At 40.0% G+C, this 20,687-nt stretch overlaps 4 protein-coding genes across 7 annotated transcripts in view; 2 read left to right on the top strand and 2 right to left on the bottom strand.

Moving 5' to 3' along the window:
* The first annotated feature begins 3,168 nt into the window (after positions 1-3,168).
* On the top strand, positions 3,169-5,533 carry LOC120422466 (lysine--tRNA ligase). 2 transcript variants are annotated; one of them, XM_039585920.2, is made up of 2 exons: positions 3,169-3,352; positions 3,749-5,533. In XM_039585920.2, exons 1-2 carry the CDS (start codon positions 3,318-3,320, stop codon positions 5,466-5,468), a joined length of 1,755 nt encoding a protein of 584 aa, XP_039441854.1. In that variant the 5' UTR covers positions 3,169-3,317; the 3' UTR covers positions 5,469-5,533. The 2 variants fall into 2 exon arrangements, with proteins under 2 accessions (XP_039441854.1, XP_039441853.1); XM_039585919.1 differs by lacking the exon at positions 3,169-3,352 and adding an exon at positions 3,542-3,687.
* A 5,121-nt stretch (positions 5,534-10,654) lies between these two features.
* Positions 10,655-11,986, bottom strand: LOC120422474 (transmembrane protein 183). The gene is given in 3 exon segments (XM_039585929.2): positions 10,655-11,501; positions 11,503-11,614; positions 11,679-11,986. Coding segments are annotated over 3 exon segments (987 nt in total). The 5' UTR covers positions 11,734-11,986; the 3' UTR covers positions 10,655-10,681.
* A 353-nt stretch (positions 11,987-12,339) lies between these two features.
* Positions 12,340-13,875, bottom strand: LOC120422473 (DDB1- and CUL4-associated factor 13). The gene has a single exon (XM_039585928.2). The coding sequence runs from the start codon at positions 13,727-13,729 to the stop codon at positions 12,389-12,391; it is 1,341 nt and encodes a 446-aa protein (XP_039441862.1). The 5' UTR covers positions 13,730-13,875; the 3' UTR covers positions 12,340-12,388.
* A 3,767-nt stretch (positions 13,876-17,642) lies between these two features.
* The window catches only part of LOC120422463 (centrosome-associated protein CEP250), a 29,650-nt gene continuing 26,605 nt past the window's right edge, over positions 17,643-20,687 (top strand). For 2 of the 3 annotated variants that reach the window (XM_039585913.2, XM_039585912.2), the window contains exons 1-2: positions 17,645-17,890; positions 17,957-18,886. In XM_039585913.2, coding sequence (XP_039441847.1) covers positions 17,837-17,890; positions 17,957-18,886 — 984 coding nt within the window. In that variant the 5' untranslated portion in view covers positions 17,645-17,836. Of the gene's footprint in view, positions 17,891-17,956; positions 18,887-20,687 lie in introns of all 3 variants that reach the window. The other variant, XM_039585914.2, reaches the window with a different exon arrangement.

Genomic DNA, 20,687 nt, shown 5'->3' with positions numbered 1-20,687 from the left:
ATTTTTCAATAACTTTTTTTTTATTTCTTATTTTCTGAATTTATATTTTGTTTCCACTTAGTTATAATTTTTTAATATTTGTGCATCTAAATTTACAAATTTTTGGCAAGTAATTCTTCGATAATGGAGGCTTTTATCTCTGAATCTAATTTCTAATCAAATAGAATTTTTTGCGTTTTTTTATATTAAAGAACCTTTTATTTTTTGCATTTTTGAATATTTAAACATTTTGATTTGAATATCTTAAATTTTTTAATTTCTCATGTTCCAAAGTTTAAAATTAATTGTGGTTTGGCTGATTTTTAATTATGTTGTGTATTTTTTATTATTTGGAATTAAGAATTTAAAAATTTAGATTTTTTATTTTTTTTATTCTGGTTAGTTAAATACAAAAATAAATATTCTACACAGAAAAAAATATGTAAATGTACACAACAAGTAATTGCTGTTTCTTATGTAAACTCACTCAATGTAATGTTGAAATATGATGTAATGAGAAAAAGTAATGGAAATTACTCCGATGTAAATCTAAATCTAATGTAAATCACGAATCTAATGGAAACGTTGAGCATGGAAACTCAAATCTGATGAATTTCTACCCACGTTCGGCTTCCTGTAAATTCCTATTTAATGTAAATCATATATCCAATGTATTTCTGCCAAACGTTGACTTCAAAACTACCCGATCTAAAAATAGTTATGTTTGGTTCTCTTTCTATCGCTCTCATACTTCGCTGGCTCACTGCCTGTGCCTCGATCTGAACAAGTTGATGCTTTAGCCGCTCGATTATAAAATGCGAAGATGGCTCAGTCGGCAGCGGGTAGCAGCAGTAACACCGAGCATCCTACCCGTCGTCTGTTCGATCCCAGTCCAGCGTTATTCCACTTGGCCGTCGACGAGAAAGCGTCCCCTACCTGTGAAACAACTTTTTAGAATCAGAATTTCCTTTTGCTGCCCGCTTCAATAATTTTAAAATAGAACATAGGCCACACCCTTTTCCTACTGCATCCAAGTCGAGCTTCTCATTCCCATTGGCCAATCAGAATTAGTTGATTTGAAATAATGTAAATTCTAAAACTAATGTAAATTCCAAAACTAATGTAAATTTTCAAAACTAATGTAAATTTCCAATGAATCTAATGTAAATTTCCAATGGATCTAATGGAAATGTACATCATTTATCATGATACCTTTTGGTACATGATAAATAATGTAAATTTACAGAAATATTTTTTTCTGTGTAGAGTTATCTATAAATATTAAAAATTTCGACGGGTTTGTTCGAACGCGAATCGAACGGTTTTGTTCGAGCATCGGATCGAGGAGCTAATTAATTGCTGCGTTGGGTTCGTCCCAAGGAAGGTTTAAATCCGATGGTAAAATTGCATGCAAAAGCATGCACATCACTTTTCAAACCGATGAAAAGCTGTAAGGATAAACGCATATATGAGCTTGACATTTCGGTCAAGTAGGTTTCCCATACTGATAGACTACATAAAAAAATCACATAAAATTGCATAAAATAATACAATATTTATTTTACACGCAGCTAGATTACTACTTTTTTAGCTGTGTATGCTAACTAATCGACATTCGGTCACTCTGGAACCGATTCCGGAAGACCTGCAGATTGTATGGGATAATTTACGTAAAATCAAATTTTAATCAGGAGGCTTTAAACGCAAATAAATAATTTATTTATAAATTTTTAAATTTCAAGTTTTTTTTTCAATGATTCTACATTTATTTTTCAATTCCTGAATTTTCAAATTTCCAATTTTGTTTCATTTTTTTTTGTATTTGTGTTTTTGAACTACAAAATTTCTCGAGATCGAGCCTAACTTCTCAGTGGGTATAAACCTAGGTATAAACCTTGGTATAAACAAAAACTATGTATGATGCTATGTTCAGCTCAAGCGTGACTTAATTTTTGAATGCTTAAGTGATCTGTTTTGCGAAATTTTGTGCATATTGAAAAATCACGTGTTAAATCAAGTGTTTCGTGATTTTTAAAGCATTAACCAAAAGTATGGATGTCATAGCAATTTATGTTGGCTTCCCATTGACGAAGAGATGCGTTGAAAGTGGATATTTTTTTTTCGTGATTCAACAACGCTGAATTAACTGTTAAGTTTCCGGGTGTGCGGAGCCCACTTTCGATGCAAATACGCTGTCTGTAATAATAAAGATCACGTATTTTACTAAAAGGAGGCAACATTGTCATCTTATCCAACTAATCCAATGGAACCCATTGACCTACGATCCGAACAGCTCTATATACAACTTTCACTTTCAAAGTTATTTAAAAAAAAATGCCAATCTCGACTTCTAGATTTTTTTAAAGGACCGCAAAGCTAGCCGCAAAGCCACCGATTTTTATTTTTTGCAAAAAAAATCGGTTTATTTAATGATCGATTACAAAACTTGCTGCTTTTGGCGAAAAGTAAATTGGGTTCATAGTTTAACAATTTCAAAATGAGGCCGCTTTGCGAACACAATGATACTTATGATTGTAAAACAACACTGTATAACGATGAATTTTCTTCTTAATTTGGTTTCTTCATTTAAATTTTATTTTTTAAATTTATTTAAGCTATATTTAAATCTTATACAGTCCAGACCAAGGTCCAGACTCGATTATCCGAAGCCTCAATTATCTGAAGTTCGATTATCCGAAGGTTTGTATGGGGCTTCGGATAATCGAATCACTTACAAAAAAATGTTGTTTTCGTATTTTTTCATTTTCTTGTCTTTAATATTAAATTTGAGTTCTACGACTCCATTTTAGTCAAATTTGAGTTGTTGATTGCCATTAAAAAATAAAATGCATTTTTTTATATTGCATCACTGCCATCTTGGATTTAAAAATTCAAAATATTTGCAGCGTAGTTAGGTCATACCTAAGCTCGATAATCAAAAATTAGACAACGTAAATTTTTTTCGTGATTCGATTATCCGAATGAAAAATTTTTCGGAGACCTTCGGATAATCGAGTCTGGAATGATTTTTTTTTTTTCAAATTCCCGGGAACCAAACCCACAATCAATTTTTAGCTCTTCGCTCACCTCGCACCGTCACTCTTCAGCACGCACGTCAAACTCGCTCGCGTGTTGACATTTCTCCCTCCACTCCGGTTGGATGGTGTGCGTGTGCCGTTGCCGCAACCGCATTTTTCAGCTGCCAACAAGCACCAGGCAAAGAACGTGCAAAGAAGATTCAAATTTGCTGCGCTGCCAGGCCAGGCCTTCTTCGGTCCGTACGGAAAATCGGTACTTTTTTTTCGGCGTAAATTCTGCAAGCTCGTGCATTCGTCACCATGTCCGAAGCAGGCGGTGAAAAGTTGTCCAAAAAGTGAGTTTTTTCGATTTGTGGTTGTGATTTTTTGGTTTGGAAGTAGATTTTTCCACGTCGAACGCCGGAATGTGTTGGTATTTGCCGGGTGGGTGAGGGAAGAGTGGAGGGTGGGTGGTTAAGGTCGCAAAAGTGAGTTTTGCCTTCGGCAAAAGAAAAGTTTGCCGTGCACGTGCTTTTTGTTAGGGGAAATCTCTCGAAAAAATGTTTTCATTGTGTCGCCTGCTGCGACCCGTTTGCGCGCTCAACAAAGCTTTGTTGACAAATTCGAGCAGTCCGACGAGTTGCGTCATTTCCAGCGAAATTGTGCGCCTCAAATCCACCCGGCAAAAGGCGTATGAATCATATTTTTGGAGAAATTCTGGGAATAAATTGCATCATTCTCTATCCACACAGTGAGCTGAAGCGTCGCCTGAAGGCCGAGCAGAAGGCCAAGGAGAAGGAGGAAAAGGACAAGGCGGCGGCGGCGACGGAAGGTGGGGCCAAGGCCAAACCCGCGTCCAGCGATGCTCCGAAGATCAACGAGGAGGAAATCTCGCCGAATGAGTACTTTAAGCTGCGCAGCGCGGCGGTGGCCGACCTGAAGAAGCAGCCCGAGACGCACCCGTATCCGCACAAGTTCCAGGTCAGCAGCTCGCTGGAGGCGTTCATCGAGAAGTACGACGGTCTGAAGGACGGGGACATGCTGGAGGGCGAGTCGTTGTCGGTGGCGGGACGGATTCACGCGATCCGCGAGTCCGGCGGCAAGTTGATCTTTTACGATCTGCGCGGGGAGGGCGTGAAGCTGCAGGTCATGGCCAATGCCAAGCTGTACGAGAGTGAGGCGACGTTCGGGGAGGACACGGCGAGGTTGCGCCGCGGAGATATCGTGGGGATTGTGGGCTATCCGGGCAAGACCAAGAAGGGCGAGCTGTCGGTGATTCCGAAGAAGTTGAAGCTGCTGTCGCCGTGTCTGCACATGCTGCCTCATCTGCATTACGGGTTGAAGGACAAGGAGACGCGCTTCCGGCAGCGATATCTGGATCTGATCCTGAACAACCACGTGCGGGACATCTTCTACGTGCGCGCCAAGATCATCAGCTACGTGCGGCAGTTCCTGGACGGAATGGGCTTCCTGGAGGTTGAAACTCCGATGATGAACATGATCGCCGGAGGAGCCACGGCCAAGCCGTTCATCACCCATCACAACGACTTGAACATGAACCTGTTTCTGAGAATCGCTCCGGAACTGTATTTGAAAATGCTGACCGTGGGCGGGCTCGACCGTGTGTACGAAATCGGCCGCCAGTTCCGTAACGAGGGCATCGACCTCACCCACAACCCGGAGTTCACCACGTGCGAGTTCTACATGGCGTACGCCGACTACAACGACCTCATCGAAATGACCGAAAAGATGGTGTCCGGCATGGTCAAGAGCATCCACGGCAGCTACAAGATCAAGTACCACCCGGAAGGCCCCGACGGCAAGGAGTTCGAGGTGGACTTCACCCCGCCCTTCAAGCGCGTCTCCATGATCAGCACCCTCGAAGAGATCCTCAAGGTCAAGTTCCCGGCCGCGGACAAGCTCAACACCCCCGAGGCGAACAAATTCCTGAGCGATCTCTGCACCAAACACGCGGTCGAGTGTCCAGCGCCGCGCACGACCGCCCGTCTCCTGGACAAACTCGTCGGCGAGTTCCTCGAGGAGAACTGCATCAACCCGACGTTCATCTGCGACCACCCCCAAATCATGTCCCCCCTGGCAAAATACCACCGCAACGCGACCGGCCTCACCGAGCGCTTCGAGCTGTTCGTCATGAAGAAGGAGGTGTGCAACGCGTACACCGAGCTGAACGATCCGGCCGTCCAGCGCGAGCGCTTCGAGCAGCAGGCCGCCGACAAAGCGGCCGGCGATGACGAGGCGCAGCTCGTGGACGAAAACTTCTGCACCGCGCTCGAGTACGGTCTGCCGCCGACCGGCGGCTGGGGCATGGGCATCGATCGCCTCACCATGTTCTTGACGGACAACAACAACATCAAGGAGGTGCTGCTGTTTCCGGCCATGAAACCGGACGATCCGAACAGGAGCCAGCAGGTGGCGGCGGAGGGAGCCGCTCTCAGCGTACCGACCAAGTAAAGTGTTTTGTGTGGCGTTTCGCGAATTACAATAAAGATCTTCGCTGTATTGATCGAATCGTCAGAGTTGCAATCGTTTCTTCTTATCATCGTGGTGATTATTGCATTCGATCGTAATTTCTCGATTTACCCTTCGACAAATTACGACCGACGATCGAGAAAGACTCGATAGGGGTTCGAAGCTTGTTTTCAAAACTTTTCCAAATTCGTAATCTTTAATAAAAATAGAAATTTCCAGAATTTTAAATGTTTCAAATTTTAAATTTTATTAAGAAATTCAAAATTAAAAAAAATTAAAAATTCAAATAATTTCAAAGAATTTAAAAGTTCCTAAAATTTCCAGAATTAAAAAAATTAAAATTACAAATGTTATATGTGTTTTTTTTTATATTTTCAAAAATTAAAAAAAATCATAAATTATTAGTTTTAAAAAATATACCAAATCTCATTTTTACAAATTTAAATTATTTTTTATCTTTCATTTAAAAAAATCTAGAATTTCTTATTAAAATATTAAATACATTTTTGCTTTGAAAGTCAAAAACCTTTTTTTCAAAAAAGGAAAAAAAATCAGATTTTTTTTTAGATTTTTAAGATTTTTTTTTAAGTTTTATAAAATATCTAAACAAAATGACATTAAAACTTTTAAATGATTTTTTTTTAATTTTTAAATTTAAAGAAAAAAAAAATTAAAAAAAATCAATGTTTGAAATCTTTCAAAACTTAATTTTTTTTTTAATTTTTGATTTTTTTTATCTTTTAAGATTTTTGTTTTCAATATTATTTTTTTAAGTTTCTAAAATTATTGAAATTATTAAAAAAAAAAAACAAATTTCTAGAATTAATTTAGATTTTTAAAGTTTTATTTTTTAAATTTTTTTAAAGTTTTAATTTTTTTAAAATTAATTTTGAAAATCTTAAAAAAAAATAAAATTAATAAAATGTTTAAAAAAAAAATTTAGAAAAACAATCTGAAATTTTGATTTTTTTTTTTTTATGAAACTGTGGTGTACATTTTTAAAAATTTAAATTCTTAAAAAAAATATATTTTTAATTCTTTAATTTTGTTAAATAAAAAAATAATAATTTCTATAATTTATTAAGAATTTTATTATAGGGGAAATCTACCCATTTTAATCCTAATAAGCGGTCGTGTTTGAATGATGCTGGATAATCTGGAGTTTTCCTTGAATTTTACTAAAACCAAGTACACCAACGAGTAGAGCAAGTTTTTGTGAACATTTCTGTTTATTTTCACTTTAACTAAAAGTTATTCTATTTCTTTACCAAGCATTTAACAAAAAAAATTCCCAAGGGTATTCTAATCGAGGCGAATGCATTGGGCAACGCCCATTTTTCTAATATCGGCTTAGTTCTTTTTTCTTCCAACACTCTGTCGAGTGTTGCCATTTTTTTTTGTTCGATGCCACTATCCACTGCGACCAGTAATCTGGTTTCTGAAAACTCGTCCCTTTCAAAGCACATTTTTGCGATCGGGCCGTGGAACTCTGCAGACGCAAATACAGAGAACAGTATGGTCCTTCTACATGTGAAGAGTACAGGGGAAAGGACTTGCCAAGCCATGTGGGTTTGAAACCACGACCTTCCACTCATAAAGCGAAACCTGTAACCATTAGACCACAGGAGCTCGGCCGAGTGTTGCCATTTGCGCTGACAGTTCAAACGAACACTCACGAAAAGTGGCATTTATAGGGAAAGTTTCCTGGCATCGCTGGCTGTGCTGCTGGTGGTGTTGACGGCCAGCCTTTGTTCTTTTTTGCCTTCGTCTCTCGCTCGGTTTTCTTCAGCCTTCGATTGGAATGCAAAGTGAAAATTGAAACGTCAAACGACTTGGCGCGTTTGTTTTTTTGATGGCGCTTGCTAATTTATTACATTTTTCGGGATTATTCTTCAAGTGAGTGCCTTACTAATGATAAAAAAGAACATGTTGCCGGTAGTTGGAAGCAATTTCATATCTTAAGCGCCGTGAAAAAGTAAGCGAAAGTGAAAAGTTAATTTTGGCGATATTCATTAGGCGTTTGAGGGATTCTCGTGTGTGTCACTGTGTGTGCCAACAAAATGATGAGAAGTGGTCTCGCAAAATACAAATTATGATCAAAATTGCATTAAATGTGATCTTTTTGGCCAGTAAGTGGCATACATTTGAGTGCTTACTCGAGGCGGTGCTGTTGCTGGTAAGTTTATAGCCCAAATAGTATTTTTGGAACTTTAATCGAGCATCAAACTCTCCATATGACGAAGATAGGTGTTTGATTGGAAAGGGTAGATTTCCCCTAGGTCATTTTTTAACTATAATAGTTTTATGAAATTTCTAAAAAAATGACCTAAGAAATTTTCAATAGCTTACATTTTTTTATAGTAATATTTTTTTCAAATTTTTATTTTTTTTTGATCTTTTAGGCCGTTGCAAATGTTTTTCAAAGTTTATGTCGCCCCCCCCCCCCCTTCAAAATTGGTCTGAAAAATCAGGGGGCAAAAAAAATATTTTTCCAAAAAACTTCAAAATTTCCATGAAAATAGAAATCTAATCAACTGAAAACTATCCAAAATGGATTTTTCCGCATTGATGATCATATTTAACATGTTTGGGCTTGTTTAAAAATGTTTTGAATTTGTATGAAATTCCAATGCACAGCACCGCAAAAAAATATTTTTCACAAAAAAATCTTTTTTTTTTCAATACTTAGATATTTTGGAATAATGGCAAAACAACTGGACAGGTGTAAAATGCATTTTAAAACACTTTTTTCATTAAAATGTTGAAACCATGACTCGTAATATCAGTTTTTATACTTTTTTGTTTTTTTTTTCATTTTAAGAAATTTTTATTTTTTTAAATTTAAAAGCTATTTTTTTCGAAATTTGTGTTTTTTTATTTTGATTTTTTTTTTATGAAACCGTGGTGTAAATTTTTAAGAATTTTGTTTTTGATACTTTAAAATTTTTGAAATTTTTTGAAATTCTTAAAAGAAATGAGCATGAGCATGAGAGACCACCCATGGTTGTCCTTCTCCGTTGCTGAACAGGACCGTAATATCCTATCAGCACAAGCGATCATACGCTTCAACGATCGAGTGATGTTTCCCTAATCAACAGCATGCATGAATGCGTTGAAAAGATAAAACATCAAGATCATCAAAACTGGAGCTGCTGTAGATAGGTAATAGTCATTGGCCACCAACGGCGCCCGCCATGTCAGTTTGTAGATCTCGAGGGGATGGGACGGGAATGTTAGTTAGCACAGGCTGCTACCAAGGGTGGGTTCTATACGATATAAATATATTTTAAGTTCTTTAATTTTTTTTTTTAAATAAAAAAAACTAATTTCTATGATTTATAATTTTTTTTTATTTTAAAGTTTTATGAAATTTAAAAAAAATGACCTAAGATATTTTTAAAAGCTTTAAAATTTTTAAAGTAATAATTTTTTTGATTTTTTTTTTATAAAACCATGGTGTAGGAGTAAGCGTTTATGCCTCGCATTCGAGAACGCCAAGGCATGTAGAACAAACAATTTATTTATTTTCGATAAAATAAAAAAAAAATAAAGTTTATAAATTTATTTATTTTTTTATAAGTTTTTAAATTTTAAAGTTTTGTGAAATAAAAAAAAATTTAGAAATTTTAAAAATTAATAAAATTTTTAAAACTTTTTGAGTTTTAAAATAAAAAAAAATAAAAATTTTGAAATCATTGATTTTTTTTATTTTATTTTATTCTAGAATTTTTTTTTGAAAAGGACCTATAAACTATTGTCTTTCATATGTTTATAGGACCTAATAAAAAAACTCTAGAATTTTTTTTCTAAAACCAAGGCTTAAATTTTTTAGATTTTTGTTTTTGATTTTAATTTTACTTTTTTTTAATTCTTAAAATTTCTGAAATAAAAAAAATAACTTATTTCTAGATTTTATTAAAAATTTTAAAGTTTTGTGAAATTTAAAAAAAATGTTTTAAAATCTTGAATTTTTTGAAATCTTCTATTTTTTTATTTTTATTTTTTTATAAAACTGCAGTGTAAACTTTTAAGAATTTAGTTTTTGATACTTTGTTTTTGAAATTCATATTTTTTTAATTTTTGAAATTCTTCAATTTTTTCAAACTAAAAACAAATTAAATTTAAAATTTCTAGAATTTATTAAAATTTTAAAAGTTTCGAAAAAAAAAAGATTTTAAAATGTTAATTAATTTTTTTTTATATAATTTTGATTATATTTTTTTCATAAAACCGTGGTGTAGGGGTAAAGGTAAGAACAAGATTGTCCTTCAGGCCTGAACGCAAACGCAAAATTTTGCGCCTGTCATCATAGCCTGCCAGTCGTCGACCATTGAACAAAGCAACCCCTGCAGATTGTTCGACTGACAGTTGTTGGAAAAATCGAACTGGCACAGCGTTCTGCGTTCACCACTGCGTCGAACGGGCAATCTTGCTCTTACCTTTAAGCTTTTGCGTTTGCGTTTGCGTTCAGGCCTGAAGGACGATCTTGTTCTTACCTTAAGTGTTGTTGCCTCACTATCGAGAACGCCAAAGCAATGCTGTAGAGCGAACATTTTTTTTTTTTAATTTTTTATAAAATTTCTGTTTTTTTAATTTTAATTATTTTTAGAAATTTTAAAGATTTTTAAAGTTTTATGAAATTAAAAAAAAATATCATAGGCTGGTAGGTATATACAGCGGACTCTCTCGTTGTCGATATTGAAGGGACCGTCGAGAGCGGGAGTTAACAACTTCTATAGAATGAAAAATCAAAGCAATCTATTTGAAGGGACTGAAAATTTATTGACAGCTGGAGCAATATTTATATTGAGAAGATTGACAGCCAGAGAGTCCAATGTATTACATCTTTTGAATGAAAATGTTCGATAAACAGTACCGCAAAAAGTATTTTTTTTTTTTTGCTGAAATTTTTATTTTCGTCAGATTTCAATTTTGTTTTCAAAACTAATGATTGCAAAACAACAGTTGAACTGAACTAATGTTAAATGCATTTTAAAACACTTTTATGATTAAAATTTTGAGACTATGGCCGGTTATTTAAATTTTTATATATATTTTTTATTTTGTTTCGAGAAATCTCGATCGTGAGGCGAGATATTCCGATCGAGAGCAATAATCACCACATAGTTCTTCGAAAGGCCGTGATATTAAACCTAAAAGTTTTTCAATTCATATAAACAACGTTTAATCTCGTCTCAATCGTCCCAAAAGCCCGCGCTCTCGTCTCCGTCCTCAACCCCATCCTCTTCCCTCTCCTCCCCACTGTCAATCGTCGGATCCTCCCGATAGTACTCCGGATTCCACCAGTCAAGTACCCGCGTCTGCCGCACCGGCACAAACACCAGCTCGTCCACGACCCGCCCACAGTAATTTGCAATCTGCAGCCGCACCTTGTACTTGGTCATGCTCATCCCGGACGCAAGCGTCTGCGTCAGCGACTTCACGTACAACTGCTGCTCTGCCCCATACTGCGGCAACAGGTGCGCCGTGTCCGTCACCACGATCAAAATCTGGCAGCCCTCCTCCGCGTTCGCGTACGTGTCCTGCATGTACTCCAGCGATTCCTCCCGCGCCTGTTGCATCCGCGCAGAACGCGCCACCCGGCTCACCGCCCCAAACCGCGTCCTCAGCTTAAAATAGTACCGCCAACCCGACTTCCCCTTCGTGCACCAGCAAAACAGCAACCTCCGCCCGGCGACCCGGTGCGGATCGTTGAACGGCGCCGCCGCAATCCGATGGATAAACGGCCGGTACATGTAGAACAGCGCCCGGATCGTGCAGGCCCGCAGCCCGCGCAACCGCCACATGTTCTCCAGCTGAAGCCGTCGCGGCATCTGCTCTTCCAACTCCCCATCGTACCACCTCCGATACAGCGCATGCCAAAACTTGGCCGACTGCGTCACCTCGGCCGTTTTGCGGCAGATTAGCGCGAAGCGCGCAACGTCCTCCGGCCGAACGTGCTCCGCGATGCTGTGCCAGATGTCGATGTGGTAGTCGGCGTACGTGACCTGCTGTTTCATCCTCCATAGCTTCTTCGTCGTCGCCCTTTTCGACCGCAACGCGGGAGTAGGACTTGCGGGCGCGGGCGTTTCGCTTCGACGAGTTGGCAAAGTCGTAGATGGTGATGTCTGCAAGAAGCAAAGTCTTCAAGTTCTTATCTCAACCAAAATTTGATGACTAATTTGAACTCACCTCCCCGCGAGGATCCCAAGCTGCGGCCAGGTTTCACTTTTACGCTAACGGCCATGTCGCGGCAGTCGTTTGGACGGCTTTCTCCGGAATGGTTCCGAGCACTTAGATCATACTATTTACATGCGTTCGAACGGAACGTGGTCCGCAAGACGGAATCCACCACCGAAAATGTTCGTGATGTGGATTAGTTCATTTTTGAATTAAATTAAAGGCTGAAAATCGTTTAAAATCAAAAGAACTTGATTAGAAACGAAAGTTATGTTGAAATCTCGAAAGATTCTTCCAGATGTAAATATTTTGCTGTCAACAAAGAGTGAAGGCCTCTACTGTTTGAAATGTCAGAAAACTTGAACATGGAGCTCTCAATTTTGCTGCTGAACTATTTTTTGCTGAAAAGGTTGCAACCGGTTTTGTCTGAAGAGTGAAGGCGGTAAGAAATATACACGCACGTTTAAAATCACTGAGTTTTTGTCAAAACCAAATCTACTCAGAAATGGTGTGTGATTTGGGTAAATTTCAATCAGTCCTAGACCGAGGCAGTTTATAGTGCGGATCCCGCCATTCGCCACTAGAATTAATTTTCGTCGATGTGCCTCCCAAGTCACAATGCTACGAAAATTACTTTTGCTTCATGATGTGATAAAAATTAAAAGTCTCAACATGAAAATTACACTTTTATTTAAAGAAATGAAGCAAAATAAGCCAACCCTTCAACTCTCCTCGCGCAGCACCTTCTTCTTCGACTCGGCCACGTACGGCACCTTGCCGGGCTTGGAATTCTTGCGCACATTGTCCTCCTTCCGCTTTATCTTCTGCTTGACCGTCTGCAGCTTCTCGCGCTCCTTGTACACCATCTTGGGCACTTGCCGGTGCTGCGCAATCCGACGAATCTGCGGATGGGCGGCGTACTTTTCCTTGAGCGCTTCGTTGTACTTGAAGGCTTGCTTTTCGCGAGGTTGAAGCGCCCCGAGCTTTTCCGCGGCCCGTGCCTTCCACAGCCGGACGTTCATTTCGTCCGAGCCGGAGTAGACGTACTTGTTGTCCAGCGACCAGCCGACGCAGGTCACGTGCTGCATCCGCTTGGTGTGGTAGATCTCGCGCGAGTTGGCTTTGTGGGCGTCAAACAGGCGAATCGTTTTGTCGTAACTTCCGCTGACGAATTCCCGCCCGGTCGGGGCGTAATCGACGCACGTCACGGCCGAAACGTGGCCACCGTGGATTTTGAGCGGGTTCTGCAGGCGCCGGGTGTCGAACGTGTACAGATTGTAGTCTTCGCTGGCCACCGTGAAGTAATAGGCTTGCATCGGATTCCAGGCCAGTTGGTTCGGTCGCAGGGTCATCACGATCTTCCGCAGTGGTTTGATCTCGCGCTGGTCGTAGAAGATGATGCCACGATCGCTGCAGCAGGCCGCCATCAGCGACGTCTCCACCGGGTTGTACTTGATGTCGTACAGAGTGTCCACTCCCCACTGCAGTGTCTTGATCGGTGCGTTCCGCGTCTCCTCCCAAATGTGACAACTCTCACCCGCAGTCGCGAAGAACGGTTCCTCGTAATTGTGCGAAATCGACGTGACCACCGTCTTGCCCAGAATCGTGTTCAGCGGTTCGTGCTGGTCCTCCTCGCTGTCCGCAATCCCCGAATCCCACATCTTGATCGCCTTGTCATCACCAATCGTGAAGAACCGCGACCCATCGTTCGAGAACGTGATCCCCCGCACGTACCCGCTGTGACACAACACGCTCTGCATACACTCCTGGGCCGGAACGTTCCACAGCTTGACCTCGCCGTCGTACGACCCACTCAGCAGAATCGACAAACTCTTCGGATGTTTGGCCAGCGCCGAGATGCCATCCTTGTGCCCGTCCAAGTTCCCCACGAACGGCTTCGCAAACACGCGCTCCAGCTTGGTCGCGTTCAACGCCCGCACGTACTCCCGGGCGCCCTCGAACGGATGCTGCGCTGCGTCGTAGTTCCGGAAAACCCGGTGAATGTCCTTCTTCGTCTCGCGCACGTAATTGTCCGGGTTGCGGCTGATCACTTTGACCTTCATGGCGTGGCGTTTGTTTTGCGGTCGAACCGCGGCGGAATCCGGGAATTTGAGGCGTAGTAAGTGGCCGAATTTGGTGGAGATCGATTCTTTGGATGGCACGAAACGTAAATAAAAACACGCTGGATTTTGCGACTTGACAGCTTTTGACGTTGCGGGATTTTGGGTGGATGGCCGCACTGGAGAGTACTCACAGAGGAACTCAAAGTTGCTGTTGGAGAACTCTCGAATAGAGTGACGACGCTACAAAAGGGGTTCGGTTTCCGGGAATGTGACAATAACATTTGAATTTTTAAATCTGTTAATTTTGAATACGATACCCATCTGCTCGATGAAAAGTGGGATTTGGAACTCAAAAAGTCATGATTTTTGGTACACCCTTACCAAAAATCATGACTTTTTGAGTTCCAAATCCCACTTTTCATACGATTTTTTCAGTTCAACCCATATAACCATTTTTATGGTTGTAGTACCTGAACTCAAAAAATCGTATGAAAAGTGGGATTTGGAACTCAAAAAATCATGATTTTTGGTAAGGGTGTAAGGGTGAACTGAAACAGACCACCCCTCGGTTTAAACACAGAGTCGTTACGTAGTTTCTCAAAAACTGTCCTGAGAAATTGTTCTGACCAAGCCACAAATGTTACAGCTACGAAAAATGTCCCGAACAATTTTGCACATTTTTTTCACTTTAAAGAAAGCTTAGTTTTTGGAAAATTCCACTGGAATTCCATTGGAATTGGAATTTATTACTCGAAACCACAACTCCAGTGAAAACTTGGTCAGTTCGAGCCACAGCGTTGCCAGCATGAAACATCCAACACAAGTAATTCTTTGGCGGAACTTGGCCCACAAGTGAGAGGAGGTGGTTCCTAGACAGCTCCAAGTTGGTCCTTTTCCAACACTTCCACCAAACTTTGGATTTACCAGATGTGGTCCGCGATAGTCGTCAGAAAATCCAAATTGTTGATTGAGAGATTGTGAAAATTTTTGACAGCTAAATATAGCACCTGGTTGCTGCGAAAAAATGTAACGCTTTAAACGTCATCTTTCTCCGAGACAATCAACAGTGCTGCTGAAGAGGGGATGTACCACGATGTACCGCGTAATGGCCTATCTACAATCACTTAGCTTAGAACATCTAAGTAAAGTAGTTACTTAGGAAAGTCTGCAACTTACGTTCGTCATCCACAATCAACTTTGAAAACTTGCTGGGCTGATATACGTTGCTATGCAGTTGTTTGTTTACCTTTGATATGGAAACGTCAACTTACCGTGGATTTTGAAATTTTCCAAACCAAACGTCAGTTTCTAATTTGATTACTTTTCCATTGTAGAAACTCAGATTCATTTCCATTGATTCAAATTCCTAAGCTAAGTGAAATTTTCTAAGCTAAGTGATTGTAGATAGGCCATAACGCAACCATAAATTAAATGCCAGTGCTCCCTCTGGGTTACTCTGTGGTTTAAACTTATTTTTTTTTAAGTTTTTTTTTCATTTATCGAATTCTAAAATTTTTAAAATTTGTGATTTTGGACTGTGCAAGGCTGTTTGACTCAGTGCACGCACGTCGTGCTGAGTGTCCAACTCCTGATTTTGGATTTTTATTTTTAAATTTTAGAATATTTTTTTTTAAATTTTAATTTCAAAATTTGTTTTTTTTTGTATTTTAGAATATTTTAATTTCGGTATGGGAGCGGTCGTGGCTGCATGGTTACGATGTTCGCTTTATAAGCGAATGATTGTGGGTTCGATACCCATCTGCTCCCAACGAGAAAGTTCTGGACTCATTGAATTTTGAATTAATGAAAAACATTAAGCTCACGGCGGGGTTCGATCCCCGGTCCTTAGGATTGGCAAGCAAAAATGCTTTCCACTTAACCGTGGAGCATTGGTAGCTTGAGGAGGAATTAGACTGGTATAGTTGAATCCAAGAATCGGACAAAAAATCAAATTGAATGCAAGTTGAACACCAGAATTCAAACAAGATTGCATGCAAGATTGCAAGCGCAGTTGAAATTGAATCTTAAAAAAATGCCTCGCTATAAATAGCCTGGGCGATTGATAGAATGCATCCAATAAGAGATGAGAAGAATTGAAAGCTTTCCCAGTAGAAATGAGAACACACGAAGAGTTCAAAACAACAATGCAAAACGGGCGTTACCACTCGCCTTCCTAAAAAACGCAAAAAACCGTCCAACTCCAAGCGAAACTTATTTGGGGACACCGTGGTGACTTGCCTTGACCCCTTAAACAAGTAGAGCATCAACACTTCCCGTCTTCCAATCCCTTTCCTTGTTCCTGGTGCGCGGTGGAGATGGGAGCGGCCGGCAATGGACGGCTGCCATGGTGGTGAGAATCTGGTTCAGGTGGAATTGGTTCTATTCCCAATTATCGATTCCTAGGCAACTTGGGCTTAGACAATCATCACATCACATGGCGAAAATCCAGTCTGCAATCCGCTAAAATCACCGTCTCCTAGTGAAGCGGAGAATATTTTAATTCCGGTATTTCTAAATTATTTTTTTTAATTGTAAAATTTTTCAATTGACTTTGTAATTGGGTCCTAAAATGAAGCTTAGATTGCTGATATTATTGTTTACAGCGATAAAGCTTATTTTTCTGAGTACAATGACCCTTTGTACGAGCACAAAGAGTTTAAAATGGATTTTTAAATCAATTTTGAAAAATTAACCTCGCGGTCCTTCTTGACAGAAAAGCTCCTACTTGACAGCTCGTTCCAAGGGGACCATAGTTGATCCATCGAAAAAATGTTGTCTTGTCATAATTTTTTTTTGCATTAAAATGAAAAAAAAGTGATCAGAAATGGTTTTTAATCGTGTTTTTTACCGTTGTACATAAAAATTGACATAGGGCTTTAGTACCCAATTGTTTAATTCTTAAGGTGCCCTAATAAATCAGTGTGCTTTGATGAAATATACAGTGTTCTCCTATTTCACACCACCTTGGTGCGCCGTTATTACGCCAACCTTGGTTGGCAGAGCCTTGGCGATTACCCTACCTCATTCTCTCTCCAAAGTTCACCGCGTGCGCGTCGCAGCAGAAGTTGCTCGGCAGAATAAAAGTTCTTTAGTTTGTAACCGCGAGTTCTACTTTTCTTTTCTCGATTCCGACCGTCTCGCGATTACCGCTGCGTAAGCTCGGTGTAATTCCGACATGCTTAACAACTAATTCCCCATATAGTGACAAATTATTTGCGGTATGGGAAATTAGTTGTCAGACACACCAATTTTATTAGGGACGGTGTCTTTCACTTTTGAGGCATGACTGCAATGACTGTCAATGACGGTTTTGAATTCAGGGTCCAGAAATAGTAAATTTAAATGAAAATCACTACATGTAAAATGCTTCTACAAACAACACAAAGAAAACCATTTTTTGATTGAAACAATCTAAATCAAGATTATAATGTTTTTATAAAACAATCGTGGCCGCCGAATGGCCGATCGGGACTGATGCTTTTCAGAGCCTTAAATTGTATAATTTTAAATGTTTCATTGTTCTTGTACTTTTATGTTTCTGAATTTTCATTTTATGAACTTTTGATGTTTTCTAAGTATATTTTGAACATTTTTATGTCTAGGTTTCGATTTTCTATATTCGATATTCTGTGTGTAATCCTCTTAAGTTTTTGCTGTTTTAGAAATTAATTATGTGAAAATATCCTTTTTTTAAATGCAATTTTTTGTAAATCATAAAAACATGGTGAAAACCAGGGTGAAAATTATTTTAATTAGACAGTCGCTTACGTCACTTTTCAAAACATCTACCATCATTCCTTTCTTTCCCGTCACGTAATCCAAGGCCACTCCCCCTCTCGCATCACTCATTCACGCCGTCACTCAACCGCGCCATTTTTGAAGCCACTCTTCAGCGCAGCTGCTCCGGCTGTTCAAGTTCGACTGTTGGAAGAGGCGCCCACTTTTCAGAGCAGAGCAAAACACAACGACCAAAAGCCGCCAACGGTTGAAAATTTCGAGGCTTCCCATCGGAAAAAAATACAAGAATCTTGAAAAAGTGGCCGAAATTTTATTGAAATCCAATGAATACTGTTTAAAGTTGTGATTGCTGTCTGTTTTAAGTGTTTGATGAGCAAAGAAAATATGGACGGACTTCGCTGGTCGCGAGTGCTGCTGCAATGGGTAAGCGCGATCCGGATTTGCTCCCCGGGGTGGTCACGGGTTCTAATTTACTGGATTCTCCGACAGGTCAAAGACTCCCGGCTGGTCGCGTGCGAGTGCACCAACATCGAGCAGTGCAACGTGCAGGAGTTTTTCGGCCAGTTCCGGGCCCGGATGGAACCGACGCTGGCGGTCCGGGAGACCGACGTGGTGGACTTTCTGCGCGTCCACTTTCCACACTACGAGCTGTATCTGACCGAGTCGGGCCGGATTGCGGCGCCGGACCATTATTACATATTCTCGCTGCTGTTGTTCTTTTCGTGCGTGCGCCACCCGGAACCGTTCTTCCAGCGGATCTGCAGCGGGTTCGACAAGCCGCAGCAGTACGCGGTGACGGCGTTCCTCAAGTCCATGCTTGAGGGTGGTCACCTGCGGAAGGAGATCGACCGGATGATGATCCGGAAGGCGATTGAGGACTCGATGCCTAAGACTATGATGCCTCCGGCATCGCCGAACCCGCTGACGACCGGCCAGAACCAGCAGCAGGAGCACGGCCAAAGCACGCAAAGTTTCCCCTCGTCGACGCGAATGACCAGCAGCAGCGGCGGCGACGTCACCGACAGCCCGCTGAGGCTCGGAACGCGTCCCCTGCGCCTTTCGCCGCCCACCCCGAAGACGTTGATCCTGGACGAGCGAACCCGCCAGCTGAAGGAGCTCAAAGCGCAGCTGGAGGCGGAGCGGTACGAGAAGGGCTATCTGGAGGTGCAGCTCAAGCAGCTGCAGGACAAGAACGAAAAGTTCCTCGAGGACAAGCGCAAACACCTGAAGGAGATCCGGGAGTTGCGGGCGGAGTTGCAGTCGTGCAACCGGGAGAACGAATCGCCCAACAAGCGGCGCGTCGAGGACAACAAGGTGGCGCGGCTGGAGCGGCAGCTGGCGGAGAAGGAGGAGGCGCTGGACCGGTTGCGAATTGAGTTGGAGACGGTCGGCGAGAATAATCGGAACGCGACGGAGATGGTGAGTTGAACCTGTAAAGTGGGAAAGATTGATTTGGCAAACCTCCTCTTATTTTTAAGTCACCTTTTTATTAGTTGAGGAGGGATTAAGCGCCGTTCGAAGGGTTCTGCCTGGCCGTTGTAAACATTATCCCTCAAAATTGAAAAGAGAGAAGTAAAATGTTTTAAGACACAGGTTGGCGTAGATTACCTGGGACATCCAGGTAATTTGAATCATTAGGGTGATTTGGAAATTATTCTAAGTTTCTCTCTTGGGCTTGGTTTCGATCGAAGAGATTTTGTTTGCTTGTTTGGAGTGGTCATTTTTCCAATTTTGTATTTTAAAACCAAATAAATACAAACCTAGGAATTTGGAATCCTCAGGATTTTTTATTTACCTGTTTTTTTTTTTAAATGACTTACATTTTTTTATTTTCTGTGCATTTTTAAATTTTTATGAGTTTTCTTTATTCTGGATTTTATTAAAAAAAAGTCCAACGAATCAAATTTTTAGTTTTGTATTTTTTTTTTTGGGTTTTTACGAATGGTGTTTTCAAAACCTTAAAAGTAGAAAATTAAATTCTGTTTTGGCGTTTTTTTTATTATTCATCTAATATTCAGCAATCCAAACGATGAAATTTGAAACTCAAAATTTCAAAATACAACAAAATTGTCCAGGAGATTCCCTGGCCTAAATAATTTGAAACATATTTTTTGTTCCTCTGGTTTAGGGCAGTCCTAGACTAGTTTGGGTAAAAAAGCATTATTTACAAAAAAATGCATTGCAATTTTTTTTATTCATGCACCTTTTAATTTAACTGTACTGCCCAATTTTTTTTTTAGAGAATTTTTATTTTTCTCGTGTTCAGGAGATATTTTTGAGCAACTTTTGTTCTACGAAAAACTTTACTTCTCTTGTTTTATGATTTTCCGTTTTATTTTAAGTATTTTAATTTGCGTTTATCTTGTTTAGTTTATTTTTGTTTTTTTTTTTTGGTAGTATTTGGCCTATTCTATCACCTCCTATCATTACATTCTGCCTATCTAAATTTTTCATGTTTTTACAGACACTTTTTAAATTTTTTGCTTGTTTTTCACATTTTCTGCTATATAATGGCACCATCATTATTTAAATTTTTAAAAATGCGTAGATGCATAGTTTTCGACACTACAAAAATTACTGCCAACTTATTTTATTTTAAAATATAGAAAATGCTAGTAAAAACACAGCCTAAGTTGGCCCCTAAAAACTTGATTTTTGGCGATTTTTTAGATCGAAGCTCGTTTAGAGGCGGGGTTGGGTTGTAAATGGCAGGGCTGTGGAGTCGGAGTCGGAGTCGGAGCCGGAGTCGGTGGAGTCGGGTCTTTTTGGGGACCTGGAGTCGGAGTCGGAGTCGGAGTCGTCAAAACTCGAACAGCTGGAGTCGGAGTCGGAGTCGGCTAAATTTTATGAGCTGGAGTCGGAGTCGGAGTCGGAGCCAAAAATGTCTGATAACCCGGAGTCGGAGTTATCTAAAATTCAAAAAAAATTATGTTTTTTTTAGTTTTTGTTATAATGCAGGTTAATTCACAAAACTTCTTATTTTTTAAATTGTTTTTTTTTAAGTCGCATGCATTGGGTTGCCATTTTTTCATTTTTTTTAAATACACTCATAAAAATGAGTTCGCGTAAATGTGAACAGAGTTCATGCCACCGGGAACCAGGAAGAAAATTGTTCACTTTCATGGTGCAATGCACTTACGCGAACTCATTTTTTTGAGTGTAGATTTATCAGATGAGCAATTCTCTACAAAATCGGCCGATTTCAATCTATTTTATTTTT

This window comes from Culex pipiens, chromosome 1, assembly GCF_016801865.2.
Source record: "Culex pipiens pallens isolate TS chromosome 1, TS_CPP_V2, whole genome shotgun sequence".
In the NCBI taxonomy this organism is placed as follows: Eukaryota; Metazoa; Arthropoda; class Insecta; order Diptera; family Culicidae; genus Culex; species Culex pipiens.
This window is presented reverse-complemented; position numbering and strand designations above follow the sequence as displayed.

What these genes read in the sequence shown, in the direction of transcription:
- LOC120422466 (XM_039585919.1), top strand. Translation starts at nt 3,557, where the DNA reads ATGTTTTCATTGTGTCGCCTGCTGCGACCCGTTTGCGCGCTCAACAAA. An exon ending in AAATCCACCCGGCAAAAGGC is followed by an intron (nt 3,688 to 3,748) that starts GTATGAATCATA and finishes CTATCCACACAG; the next exon opens with TGAGCTGAAGCGTCGCCTGA.
- LOC120422473 (XM_039585928.2), bottom strand. Translation starts at nt 13,729, where the DNA reads ATGAAGGTCAAAGTGATCAGCCGCAACCCGGACAATTACGTGCGCGAG.